Raw genomic sequence first — 14,595 nt, forward strand, 5'->3', positions numbered from 1 at the left:
GATTCTTAATGGCTCAAGATGTCCAGTAATGATGTGGTTCACTGTGAAGAGTCAGTTACTCTAGTTCAGCTGCATGTAAGCTTTTTGAAATGTCTGCTGACGATATAACTGCATGATAGCATATTTCTTACAATATAATGCATCTTTCAATGTCCTCATCTACTTAAAAAGGAAAGAAAAAGCCAATTGAAATCATGCAATCAATTAACTTTTAGTTGTTGTCTTCTGAATGTGTTTCTCCAGATTTTATTAGGAGTCTTAATCTCACAGTGCTGAAGGAAAATGGGATTAATTGTACAAGTCTAGCTCAAGAATGAGCAATTGCAGATAACACAGATATTTCAGAAGTGATTGACAGCACGGGCATTCTGATTATCTTCAGCTCTCAGTGACTTCTCCCTCCCTTTCTTTCCTCACAACTTGTGAAACTATTGTAGGTACAAGTGGAATATCAGATTGGAATTCTGAGGCTGGTTGGGTGATGCCATTTTGAATTTCACATATCAGAATCCTGTTACTATTGTGATGGAGGTCGTGGTGTGAAGAACTATGCAGATAATTTACACAGCTGGTGTTTAAAACGATTTAGAATATACTGCTTACATAGAAAAGATTTGATGTTCAAGGACCGAAGCGAGGAAATGGTTGCATTTCTGTGCGTGTAGAAATAATACATACTTAGTGGCTTTAAGCAAGATTAAGAGTTGCCTATTGAACTCCTTGCTCTGCTGTGCTTCCTTAGGTGTGGTATTTTTGTTTGGCAAAGTTTGGATTGAATCAGCAAACACTTACGTCAGCTGTTGTGTGACGGTGAAAAACATTGAGAGAACTGTTTATCTACTGCCACGTGAAACAGTAAGTGTATCTTTTAAGCATGTCAAACATAAGTGCCTTTCATTCTGATTGTGGCAGGTTGTGAGTTCTAGTAGTGTGTAAAAACGCCTCCAAGTATTACAAGAAAGAGTGGAACTTTCTTAACACTCTCTTTCAAATACTATTTTTTTTAATTCAGGTTTTCCTGGCTGATAGTGTCACAGTGTTTACTTAGAGGAGATAAATGGTTTGTAATATCAAAACAAAATTCAACTTCTTTGTCCTGGCTGATTTGTAAAACTTCTCTTTTTAAGGAGATGGATCTATCCAGTGGGAAAGAGACAGAGACTCCAGTAACCATAATGAATGTTTTCAAGGAATTTAACGACTGCATTTCACCAAAGTATAAGATTATGAAGTTCAAATCCAAGGTTTGTATGCAAGTATTTTATTTGCTCATTTTCTGTTCTGGTTTGAAAGGTGGGAAGTCTGTTGAAGTCCAGTGGGGGAGGTTATTTTGAAATGCAGTTATCAGATCGTGTTAGAATTTAAAGTGAAAGATGGTTTTGTTGAGCAGAGAGATGAGTGTGCTGGGATTAGACTGTCTTTGCATTTGTCCGGTTGTCATAGTGAAGCTTTTTCTTTGTGTGTTTCATCCTTTACCCTGGCATGTTTGCCCTCTTGAGTGTGCTTGGAACATGGATTGTCTTAATGAATTACACAGGAGATAACATGTTCTAAAGGCTCGTTCAGTCTTGAAACTTCAGCTGTTATGCTTGCTGCTATGTGCAATAACTTTGCAGCTTTATTGTCGCTGTGCTGTTTACTCAACAAATTCTTAAATGACTACTGGAAAATAAAATGTTGCTGTTTTAGGAAACCTACACATACAGTAATATGAAACTTGTCATAGCCACAGGGAAAGAGCAGATGATGCTGCTAAGTGTTGCAGATTTGGATGACATTAGTACGAGGAGGCTTTCTCATTTAACTACGCAGAGCATCCATCTTTTGATGATGGCAGGGGGAGAGGATGGGGGTAGGGAGTTTGTGTGGGGGCAAGGTGGCTAACGTGCAAGTTGAAGGAAAAGATGCGTTCACAACGTGGTGCTCAGAAACTTTTCTGTTTCTTGAAGTAACATTGGTGAAGTAAAGCTGGCTTTCCTTGTTTTACTGGTGGCATGGAATTAGTTGTAACTAATCTCCTTTCTGAGGAGTCCTTGTGCATGCTGCATGTCTGCAGCAGGGGGTGCTGTTGCTGCCTGTAAGATAATGGTGGAACTACTGGGGTACTGTGTGACTTCTTGCACAGCAGTGTGAAACTAGGAGAAACTCATTCTTTCATCTTTAGCTGGGAACTAGAAGAGCTGTTGTAATACCTCTGATGCACCCAAAATTGTTTTGTTCAGAATATCCCGTTTTCTGATGATGCAGAGAGATCTAGTATTTATACACTGAAACAAGTTGTTCTCTGCATGCACGTGTGTGCCTGTCTTGGCCTTGCCAGCCCCAAACTTTGTCCCTCTGAACAGATACACTTAAGCCATATCACTTCCTCCTGCACCTGCTGCTAATTGCAGCTTCAGTGGGTTGCACTGCTGCCAAGTTAGCAAGTCTTCACAAATCAATTTGAAAGCAGCCTTATACTCCACTTAGAAACTTAGCAGCTAATCACTGCTGCTCATTTCTGCTCTCTGAAGGGCCACTTCAAGGGCAGATTACTCTGCAGCAAAGCATTCATTCACTGCAGTTATGACCAGGGGCTTGTGTAATTGAGCTGAGCTCTGTGGAATAACGCAGATGAATCACTGCCGCATACTATTTTTACCCTGTGTTCAGCTTGCATTTGTAACAAGAACTTGTTTGAAGCCTGAGAGTTTAAAAAAAAAAAAAGGTAAGTGCTAACAGCAATGTGTGGCCATCTGCTACTTTATGACTGTAACGTGCTGCTCATGTGAGGTGCTGCTTTGGCTAAATAATTCAGATTACATTTGAAGGCTGATTTCTTACACTGTTCTGACCTCATAGTGATGCTTGTACACTGAGCTACAGTGCTGCTTTCTGCTTCTGAGTAGCAGTTGATGCCGTGCTTGCTTCTGGATTCGCCTTCTTCCAATAGAAGGACCTCTCTTCTTTACCCAGGTTTTGTGGCCTTAAATCCCAGCAGTTTTGCAGTGATGTGAGAAGTAGCAGACTGAACTGTAGTGCTCTGAGGGAGCTATTGCTGATGCTGTTATTTTAAGGAATAAAAGAAGAACAAAAACATAACACAAAAGCAAATAACTTAATGCACTTAACTGTGCATGCATTTAATTATTCAATTAAGTTTTATTCCCGTTTCTGGTAGCCTATTTTTCCCTGTTATACTTACAGTAGTGCTATATTATGCTGACTCTTTCCAGTGAAAATATGACCTTTAGTTAAAAGGGGCTCCAGGAATTCTTGTATGAGCAAAAGCATCCCAGCATAGTTACGGCGTAATGCATTTCTGCAGTGTGGATGTGTAACTGGTGCAGATGGTTTGTGAAGTATTGCAAAGCATAGCACAGTACAGCATAACATTTCAGCAGGTCCAATAGCACTGCTGAAAAAGATATTGTAATTATTTGGAAAGTGGAGGTAATTGTTCTTGAAAAACAGAAAATCGTTACTGTTCTTGCAGAAAGCAGAAGCGATACTTTCAGTGAAGTTGTACTGATCTGAGACTGCTTTAACTATCTCTGTGTTACATATAAACAAACTTGACTACTTTCTAGTAAAGCCTAAGTCATTCAAATGGAAAAATGAAATACAATAGAAAGCCTGTAATAAAGTAAACAGCTGACAGGCTGTTGGAAAATCAGATCTCTTGGGTTCCTCTCTGAAATGCCTGTGTGCTAAGGCATGGGGTATGGAAGGAGGAACTGTGTTGCAGTGATAGGGGTATTGGTTGTGATCATGGATATATAGTGGGGAGGATGTGGTTAAGCAGGAATGGCAAAGAGAGAGTGGCTTCTGTATGAGAGAGCAGTGGGCCTGCATGGAGCTTTGCCTGAGGGAGGACAAAGAGCAGCTTTTGGGTCAGCATTATAGGGCGGATTCATGGGGTAAAGCCATGGGAGGTGTCTGCTGCAGACTGCCTGATGAGGACTTCTACAGATGACTGGAAGAAACCTCACTTCTGCCAGCCCTGTTTGCTTATGGAGAGCTTTAACAATCCCAATGTCTTCTGGAAGAACAATGCACCAGAGCATAAGCAATACAGGAGGTTTCTGGAATGCAGTGATGACAACTTTTGGGCACAACTGATTGGAGATTTGATGAGGGGAGAAACTGCTGGACGTGGTTCCTATAAACAAGGAGGAACTGGTTAAGAATATGAAGTGTGGGACAGCTTTGACTGCAATGAATACAGTATGTTGGAGGTCAGTAACATGAGAGGAGGGAGGGAAGCAGAAATCAGAATTATAACCCTGGTCTTCTGGAGATCAAGACTTTGGCCTACTTGAGGATCTGTTAGGACAAATCCTGTGGATGATGTCCCTGGAGAGAGTAAGACTTCAGGAGAGTTTATTTGTTAAGGATCACCTTTTCTGTGCTCAAGAAGGATTCATCCTGACCATCAGAAAATCCAGCAAAGCTGGTAGGAGCGCTGCATGGATGAACCAGGAACTTCTGAATAGATTCAAACAGAAGAAGAAAGCATGGGTCAAGTGACCCAGGTGTGGGTGGCCATTGAAGCATATATAGATAGAAGTAGGAAGGCCAGAGCTCACCCAAAGATGAATATGGCAAGATGGCAAGAGAGGCAAAGGGCAGCAAAAACGACTTCTAAAGGTATTGGAGAACTATGGAAAAGGGGGCCTGCTGGTGAAAGGGGTCAGGATACTCAGTCCCTTTTTCACCTTGGTCTTTGTTCAGCAGTCCCTGGTACCAGGAGGCCAGAACGAGAGTCGTAGAAAGGAAGACTCTGCAGCAGAGGAGGGTCAGGTTAGGAATGTTAAACTGCACAGATAGAAGTCCACGGCACATGATTGGTGGCACCCATGAAAGAGGAAAGAGCTGGCTTGTTCCACTGTGAGGCAACTCTTTGGTCATCTGTGAAAGATAATGACGATCAGGGGAGGTTCCTGAGGACTGGAAGAACAGAAATGTTATTGATGTCCTCAAGATGAGCAAAAAGATGGCCTCAGAGGTCACCTCCAATCTCAACCGTTCTGTGAAGGACGTTCTGGGGAATGGTCAGTCTCACCTCAGACCCTGGGAGAAGGTGCTGAGGGAAACAACTGTGAAAGCTGTTGCCAGGCACACAAAGCACACAGAAAGGTGCTTGTCAGTGCTCAGTGTGGGTTTACAAAAGGGGAAGTTAACTAAGCTGGCAGCCATGTGTAAGGAGATGAGACTGGCTTGGTGGTCAAGTAGAGAATGGTGGCTGAAATGCTGTGCTGAAAAGGTTGTGATCCGCTGCACGAAGTGCATCTGGAAGCCAGTCATCGGTGGTGTAGTGTAGGGATAGGTACCATATTGTGCAGTAGCTGGGTTAGTATATAGGTGATGGTGCAGAGCATAGCCTCAGCATGTCTGTAGAGTGTGGACCAGAGAGATAATCATGAGGGCAGGGACATTTGTCATGAGAAACTGAGAGCTGGCGCTACTCAGCCTGGAGAAGAGGTGGCTTGGGGAAGGGGCAAGGAGTAGGGGGGGCACTGTGTATAAATATCTATGGAAGCTGGGGAAATAGACAGCGATACACTTCTAATTGGCATCCATTGAGAGGACGAGAGTAGCAGGTATAATATGAGACTTCCTTTCTTCAGAGCATAAGAAAACGCCTTTTGTTACTGCAATGGATGTCAAGAAGTGACGCACATTGCTCAGAGAGGCTGACAAGTCTCCATCCTTGGAGACGATCTAAACCCAACTGAACACAATCGTGCGAAGTCAGTGCTAGCTGACCCATCTCTGGGCAGGGAATTGGGCTGAGTTACCTTTTGAGATGCTGTTCCACCTCAGCCATTTCAGGATTTTTGCGATTGTCTGCGACCACCAATTGTCAAGAATGTTTTTGCAGTCTGTGAACGTACAAAATATTTTGGAGTTTCCTTAGCTGTTACGTTGTTTGGCTTTTGTTTGTAACGGTCAGTATGCTTGTAAATTTATTCAGTACAGAACTGTTCACCGTATGAAAACCTGGATAGATTAAATACAGAAATTAAAACAGTTTTATTATATTTAGGTGGTTATAATGAGTTACAAGAGTGGTAATATGTGATCAAGCCCATGGTATTTGAGGTTTTATGCTTTGGTTGGCTTTTATTTCATCACCTTTTGGGACAGAATTCATCTTCAATTTGAAGATACTGAAGAAATGGTAATGTCTTTGTTTTATTCAGAAAGTGGAAAAATACTATGCCTTTGAGATCCCGGATGTTCCAGCCAAGTCTGAATACTTGGAAGTTAAATATTCGGTGAGTATAATCAATCTGATGAAAGACCAGAACTTCCTTTTGTACCTACTTGGGAATTGTTTATGTTTCTATAAGAATAAAAATCATAGCATTTGACTCTTTGTATCTAGTGTCTGTTCCTTTGTTGTGTTGTGTAGGTAGTTGCTCATTATCTTCTTGTTGGCTTTGTTTGTTTGTTGTTTAAGGGTATAGGAGTTAACTTGCTATTTTCCAAATGCAGAGATTAATTAATACCTAAGCTTGCAGCTGGTTTGTTTGTTTGTTTTTTGTTACCATTTGTATGCTTGTTAGTTCCTGCCATAATAGTTATTTACTAGGAAAATTATGACGTGATGATTTGTTAGAGTTTGCTGTATCGTGTAAAGAAGTCACAAGGAGGAGAAATATTTCTAGCAACTGCTACATTCTTTCCACATCCCTCCCAGTTATAATTTGTCTATCGTGTGTGTATTTTCAGAATTATTTTTATATTGCGTTGTTTTGCCACCAAATCAACTAATCAGCCAAACAGCATTTAGCTGTGCTGTGTCAGGGCCTAAAGTGCTGAAAGATGGTTTAAATTAACCAATAACTTTAAATGCTTTTCTTTGAATCCATGTCCAGAATACAAGTTTCAGTTGCTAAAGCAGCGTCTCATAGAGGTTTGCAAGCTATTGCAAATCTTTCTTTAGCTGTGCAAAAATATCCAGCTTTAATGTTGTCTATCATATGAAGACTGGAGCTGTCCATTGATTTGTGCAACAGTCGAGCAGCTTTTGTACAGACTTGGAGCTCTGCTATAGTCTGTGCTGATGATAATATTTCTCCTGCATCCAGTGAGGATGAGGAACTTTTGCTTCAAGCGTATTATATTAGTGTCCTGATTCTAAGTAGTTATGTGGCTATTTAAGTACAGTCAGTAGAGTAATTTCTTGAACTACTGTAAAGTGTCACAAGTAAAGGCTGTGCATGAGGAGAAATTACAGTGATTTCAGGTACTCCGCAGTTCCGTCAAGGTTCTCTCTGAATACAGTGTGTCAACATGAAAACTTCCGCGGTGTGAAATGACTCACTGCTTTTTGGTACTTGTTAGGCTGAATACCCTCGGCTTCCTCAAGACCTGAAAGGAGAAACATTTTCACATGCATTTGGAACTAACACTTCTAGCTTGGAACTTCTCTTGATGAGTAGAAAGATCAAAGGACCGTGCTGGCTGGAAATCAAAAATCCACGTATGGCTCTTTGCGTGTGGAATGCTTGTTTGTTGAAAAACTTAGATAATTGGGGATCCTAGGGGGGAGGAAAAATATAATCTCTAGTGATAAATTCTCATTTTACAAATTACTTTTTAATTTATCTATGCAGTTTTCATTATCTAGTACAAATAGTAACTTTCTGTTTGAAAGTTCTGCCCATGTAAGGTTGCGCATGGCGAATCAGATTATAACTTTGAGTAGCAGTGAGAAGGAACGGTGCATTTCCCAGCACTTTGATACATACCCTAAAGCAGTGTATACTGAGCTAGTTAAAATTACTTATGTTTCCAGAAAAGAAATAAATACACAAAAAAGGCATATAATCAGTAGTTTGTGCTTCAAAAAATGATTATTAGTATTTTTCTGTTGCACTTGAAAATTTCTGGTGTGGAACTTGATAATTTGTGATGTGGAGCCTAACTTTGCCTTGGTTAGAGTTTCTCATTCAGTGTGTGCTGTGTATTCTCAAAAACATAGGGGTTCTAATCATATTTGACAAAATCTATGAGTTTTCTTGGAATCTTTCTGAGGCATTTCAAATAGAGTATTGACAATTTTGAATTCTGATAGAACAGTTTTCTTATAGCTCCTGGCTCAGAAACTGATGAAGCTGATACCAGTAAGGATTTTGAGCTGGAATGGGCACAACAAATTCTTGACTACCAAAAGACAAGCTAGCTCTGATGAGTTTTCCACCAGGCCTTGGCAAGCGTCAGTGTACTTCCTGGCACTGAACTTAAAGGCCTAAGAATAGCTTTTCACCTGTGTTCTTTGCTCAAGAATTGACTTCGTATTCCTTTGGTGTTTTCTTTCTCCATCTGAAAAGAGGCCAAAGTTGTTCCACGTAGCAAACGTCATGGTAATGATAACTAACAGTTCAGACAGTAACTGTTCCTTTTTACCTAATGTTGATGAGTCTCTACCCTGCTGGAATCAGATTCTGATCTCACCTCAGAGTTAAATGGTATATTAAGGAAGTTGGAAGTTCTTTACCCATTCCTATATCTTTGTTACAGCCTTCAGGTTCCAGAGAGGGTCTGTAACTTGGTATCAGAATTGTTCATTTCAAAATGGTGACATGCCTACTGTATTGAAAACTCAGTCTTTAGTTAGTTGTATTTATGTAAATCTTAGTAGTTGTTGCACAGGATTTTCAGTTCCAAAGCCAAGTGTTTTTTTAATCTAGTTTATCAGACAGTTCTTCCTTACTTGTACCTTCCCTTCCATATTTTCTATGGAGAGTCTCAGGATAGGAAGTATACTTGACTAGCTATAAAATATACACCAAAATAAAAACAAACAAAAAAAAAAATAATGGAGTGTGTTAAATAAGCAATTTCTAAAAATGTTTTTATGAATGGTAAAAAAAAAAAAAAACAAAAATTCTTCCTGAACCCCCAGTTGATTGTCTTATTGTGCCCCCTGGGGTGCATGCATCCCACCTTGGGAACCACTGTTCTGTAGCATGCTAGTTGAAGCTGTAGGTGTAAGAAGTTGGAAATTAAATTAAGAAGTTGTTAAGTAGCTGATTGCCTGTCTCGTTTTGAGAGATGATCAGGTGTTTTTTACAGCTGAAGATGTTTTGGTCAGTTACCTATTTGCATTTGGAGCAGGAAAGGTGAGAGAACATAGTGTGTTGGTTCCAAAGAGGTGTCAAGTAGCCAAGTCTACCGGCACCTGTCCTTAAAATGCTAATCCCTTAAAAATGCAGCCTCAGCTTCATTGTAACTGGCTGTGGTGAGTTATCTTGTCTGCATATCAGCATCTTCTGGGAATGAGCCTTTTTTTTTTTTTTTTTTTTTTTTGAGCAAATGAATAATTATACTTTAAAAATATTCAAATGATAATTGATGGCTTATTTTTTTTTTTCAGTATCCTCTATCTGTCGGGGCAATTACTCCACATATTATTTCATCTGCCTCAGTTTCAGACATCTAACATGGTCTGTGAGTTGGGAATCCAGTAGAGCTGGGACTTCTAGGCTGTTAACAGGAGATGCAAGAAATCTTCCTGGCCTAAATAAAAATCCTCCTTTTCTCTTCTTTTTTTTCTTGTGTGTGTGTGTGTGTATGCAAAAAAGCCCCTGGTGTGTTTAGGCTTGTGGTAAATGAGAGTATTGAGTTACCAAAGTGTTGTCAGGATTAACCTGAATGTAGCCTACAAGAGCAAAACTTTACAGGAGCATGCCCTTTTTGATGTTACTGTTAGACAGTTCTTACCTATGATTCCGAAAAGAGTGAAGGTGGTTTGTGTTGTTCCTTTAGAGCCCTCAAGTCAGTCAGTCAGCTGGTGTAAGATAGAGGCAGTGGCCATGAAGCCTGGCTTGGTGAATGTGGTTAAAGATCTTCCTCCTCCTCCTCCTCTTGTGGTAATGTCCCTCAGCATGAAGACCATTCAGAACCCAAAGACTCACCAGAATGAGGTAAGTAATCTGCTCTCGATTTTTGGTTTTGTGTTGTTTTGTTCTGTGTTCTGTATTAAAAACCTCCTATGGGCTTGGAAAAACTTCAATTTATAAAATGCCTGAATACTGCTGAATAACTTTTCTGCGCAGCCAACATTTCAGAGAAACATTTACTAATATCAGTGTAAGTCAGACTCAGTGGGTTCATTGGGGCCTTTTGGTGATAACCAAAAGCAGATCCTAGATATATATATATAAGCATCCATCCATATAATAAGCAGATCCTAGATATATGTATTTATTTATTTTTGAATGTCAGTGTTACATGTCCTAGGTAAAATGACTTGTTTGTTTTGTTTTTCCCCAAAGTGGAATGAGGCCTGATCTGATCTATTACATCTTACAGCTTCTACTGTAGGCTGCATCAATAGAGTGAGGCCAGTTGTATGGGCTTCAGTAAGACCAAGTACTGAGTTGTGCACTTTGACCACAAGCTCAGTGCAACGTTACAGAGCTGGGAGTGATTGTTTCTGTGTGTTCAGCTCTGGTGAGGCCACACCTTGAGTACTGTGTTCAGTTTTGAGCCCCTCAGTACAAGAGGTTGTGGCCTTGGAGTATGTCCAGAGAAGGGCAATGAAGCTGGTGAAGGGTCTGGAGCACAAGTCTGATGGGAATTAGCTGAGGGAGCTGGGATTGTTCAGTCTGGAGTAGAGGAGGCTCAAGAGAGACCTTATCACTCTCTACAACTGCCTGCAAGGGCGTTACAGTGAGGTAAGGATCAGTCTCTTCTCCCAGGTGACAGCGATATGATGAGAGGAAATGGTCTGGGGGTTCAAGTTGGATATTAGGAAAAATTTATTCTCTGGGAGAGTGGTGAGGCATTGGAACAAGCTGCCCAGGGAGGTGGTGGAATGACTGTTCTTCAAGGCACTCAAGAAATGTATAGCTATAGCACTGAGGGACATGGTTAGTGGTCATAGTGGTGATGGGTTAATGGCTGTACTAGATGATCTTAGAGTTTTTTTCCACCTTAGTGATTCTATGATTCCTCTGTGAGACTTTTTCTTTTACTCAGGAAGTCAGAGAGGTATGGGTGGCCATCTTCAGTTGTGGACTGCAGACCACAAAGTGCAATTAGACACGCTGATCTGTTTTCTAACAGAAGTCTCCCTAACTTAGGAGGAGATTTTAATATTCCCTTTGTAGGATAGTTGACTCTGGCTTATAGAGTGAAAAAATAAAGCCAAGACTGACAAATTTTTAAAGAATTAGTCCTCTTGATCAAATTAAAGCCAACCTAATGAGACATATGCCTGGTACTAGCAAGATTGCCAAAATGTTTCTCAAACTTGTCTGATTTATCTTCTGTTGGGCTTTCTTGACCAATGTGGGGAGCAAAGATTTCTGTCAGCAAAGCAAGCAAGAAGAATTAGCAGAGCAAAAACTTCTAAACATTGAAACTTCTTGGTTGGAAGAGAGGAAACTCATCCTGGGGGAAGGCTTCTGCATGTCTTGCTGTGCTCACATCCCTTATGCACTTCATAAGTTATCCCTTAAATGATTGGGCCTATTCAGACAAAACTTGGAAAAAAAACAAGAGGGTTTTCCAAAATTTCATGTCTCAAAATTCTAAGATGATCATTTATGAGTAAATTACATTTTTATTTTACTTAAGACCAGTTCTTAACTCTTTTTTTAACATCTTATATTTGAAGTTCATCTTAAAATATATATTTTTCTTGTTTATTGAAGTGAGAGAAAATAGGTAATGAAACAGAAGAAAACATATTTGATGGGGTTGGAAGATACGGATATTGATAGTAATTGTTTTTATATTTGTGTGTATTTTGTACATCCTTGGTCTAGATTGTTGCTATGGCAGCTCTGATTCATCAGAAATTTCCTTTGGATAAAGCTCCACCTCAGCCTCCTTTTCAGACACACTTCTGTGGTATGTGCTTGGAACAGGTCATGAAGGCGTCTTTTTTTCCTGTTGTTGCTTCTTTCTTTAAACTTCATTCTGTCAGATGACTAACTTGACTGTCAGGCAGGCTTTTCTCCTTATTTACTGGATACTGCTGTTCTATTGAAAACTTTATTGAAAATGGTGACGCTTGAAGTTACGTGATGCAACTTTGCTCTGTGCTGCTTTCTATATTTGCTGTTAGTGTTAATTCGTCTGTTTTCTCACATTGTTTTTCACCTATGAGTTTAGAGCATTTTACTATCTCTTAGTTATTTTTCAGTTCAGTTCTTCTCAATAGAACTTGAAAAATAAAAACTAAAAAAAGGTTACTGAAAATCTCATACAGTGGGCTCAGCTAAATTTTGAGAGTTGGACCCTGGCTGAGAGTAATAAAGAGTTTTGAATGCTTGTGAGAGAAATTTCTTAGGCAGTTGTGAGCCATAACTGTATTCTCCATTGGTAACCTAAAATAGAACTGACTAGAATTATTTAATACTTTTGTCATTGTTCAGTTACCTTAAAGATACACATACCTGTAAGCTCTACCCCAAATTTAGAAGTGATTAAATTGTCTATAGAAAAAACTGGAATGTTTGGTTAGTTCTTGAAAAAAATTCTAGATGAGATGATTCTGGGTTCATATGTCATCAGTTCATTTTGCTAGCAAGATCAGTGGCAGATGAGGAGTTAAATAAGACATTTTGTGTAGGATCTGTGTAAAAGGTAGCAATTCTCATCTGGTAGACATGGCTTTTAGTGAAATAATTTTGTGTTTTTAAGCATTTGGCATCAGAGGCACGTACTTGCATAAGGCTGACTTCCTGGGATTATGAGTTAGTTTTTCTTAGCTCCTTTTGTTGTGGATGGATGCTTACGGAGGGTACAGTTACGAACGTGTACATACGAGCAAATATAATTTATTTTGCAGCTGTTTCCAAACCGAATGATTGCATTTTTCCTTACGACTTCAAAGAAGAGATTAAAAAGAAGGTAATTTAATTTGGTTGGTAGTGCCTCTTAAAATATGAACGCTGTGTTGATTTGGATGAGCTGTGTTAAGAGAAACGTGCAAAGGAATGGCATGATTATTTCATTAGTTTTCCACTCCACAAACCTAATTCTTAGTATTTATTTTGCATTGCTGTAAACAGAGATATTTGCTTCATATGGTTCAATGCTACTGTTAGCAGTGCTTATAAGGTAGATGGGCTGTTTAGACAAGAGAATTCAAAATGTTTTGCATGGAGGCTTAAAATTGTGATTAATTTTCATTATACACAAGTATGTACTCATAATAAACTAGGGAATTTTTTGTTCTTTCCTTAGATAGTAAAGTCTGCCTTTACCTTTTCTAAAGGGCGTTGTGAGGGTTGGCAGAATAATGAAGTAACCTATTTTTGTTTTTCCTCTCTTTTTGTGTGATCTTAAGTCTATGAGTGAAGGACGCACATGAAGCATTTTCCTGGTGTGCTTGATTCTTAGGAGGCTCTTAAAATATCAGTAGTCACCTGCATACAAAAGCAAAATGGAAAAAAAAGCCACTGAGAAAAGCTTTCTATGTCTACATGAGTGAGAACAAAAAGCCTTGAATTACAGAAGGGAAGGGAGAGCTCTGTGGTGCTTTATTATTGTCTTGTAACTAGTAGGGGAAAGGAGATGTTTCCATTTTAAACTTATTGGGTCACTGAAATCAGGTGCTCTCTTGCTCCTTTTAGAATGCTAAAATAGAAATTGCTGCAACAGAGAGAACGCTGCTAGGATTTTTCCTCGCGAAGATTCACAAAATTGACCCAGATGTTGTTGTGGTGAGTAGTTCTGAGACTTTGAGAGTTAAATTAAAGTCTATTGTCAGTTGGTCAGGTTTTTTCTATTCTGCTTTATCCCTTTTTAGTTTCCTTTTATGTTTGTCTTAAAATGCCTTATGAATTGAATTTGCTTATAAGACTGCAAATATACTTTGGTACAAAGATAATACAGAATTCGACCCTGAAAGCATTTTGTGCATCCTATTATTTTCCATAATATCTGAAATAGGTAGTATTTCAGAAATATTTGAAATAAGTTTTTTTTTTTTTCTTAACTCAGAAAGACCATACAAAATAAAACCCTCATGATTTTCTAGAAAAATGGGACTCAGACTCAGTATACAAAGTCTGTATACTGAGTCTGTTTCAGTTTAGATGCTCTTATAATTTGTATCACCATTTATATTGTGTTATACTGTGAGTCAAAATGGTGACCTATACAAATCCTTGGGATCTAAGAGAAACTTTGTAATGTGCATTGTTTTGTTTTCTGCTATATTAGCAACTGAGGTTTTATTATAATTACTCGTTTTCTATTTTTATAAAGTTTAAATAGCATACATTTTCAGTGAAATTTTGGGGACGTTTTGAAGTAATGTGAGGCTGGTTATATGAGATTTCATACTCTCCTGTAAGCACATACAAATAATTAGGACAAATGTTGAGCATAGGAAGTGAGCGGTCAGATTCCGGATGTGATCAGCACACTGCAGCTGGTATCCTGTGTTCCCTCTGCAAGCCTGGCTTCTAGGTGTTAGTGGTAGGCATTAGTGGAAAGGCTGCAAGCACTGTTTTTAGATTTGGGTTGCCAGTTGTGAAGATGTGAGAGCTCTAAGCCTAAGAACAGAACAGTGTTGGTGTAGTTTGAGTTGCATCCGCTTTAATTAGTGCTGTTGAAAGACAAGATATGGCAGCATAGGTAGAG

General features: G+C 39.3%; 1 protein-coding gene across 1 annotated transcript in view; it reads left to right on the forward strand.

Annotated features, from left to right (window-relative positions):
• POLA1 (DNA polymerase alpha 1, catalytic subunit) overlaps positions 1–14,595 on the forward strand; it is a 191,913-nt gene that overhangs the window by 12,017 nt on the left and 165,301 nt on the right. Inside the window, exons 11-18 of the mRNA XM_052674325.1 lie at positions 743–855; positions 1,128–1,244; positions 6,186–6,260; positions 7,333–7,471; positions 9,760–9,917; positions 11,766–11,850; positions 12,794–12,855; positions 13,581–13,670. Of these exons, the coding sequence (XP_052530285.1) occupies positions 743–855; positions 1,128–1,244; positions 6,186–6,260; positions 7,333–7,471; positions 9,760–9,917; positions 11,766–11,850; positions 12,794–12,855; positions 13,581–13,670 (839 nt within the window). The remainder of the gene's footprint in view (positions 1–742; positions 856–1,127; positions 1,245–6,185; positions 6,261–7,332; positions 7,472–9,759; positions 9,918–11,765; positions 11,851–12,793; positions 12,856–13,580; positions 13,671–14,595) is intronic.

Source organism: Tympanuchus pallidicinctus, unplaced genomic scaffold (genome assembly GCF_026119805.1).
Source record: "Tympanuchus pallidicinctus isolate F22 unplaced genomic scaffold, pur_lepc_1.0 scaffold14, whole genome shotgun sequence".
In the NCBI taxonomy this organism is placed as follows: Eukaryota; Metazoa; Chordata; class Aves; order Galliformes; family Phasianidae; genus Tympanuchus; species Tympanuchus pallidicinctus.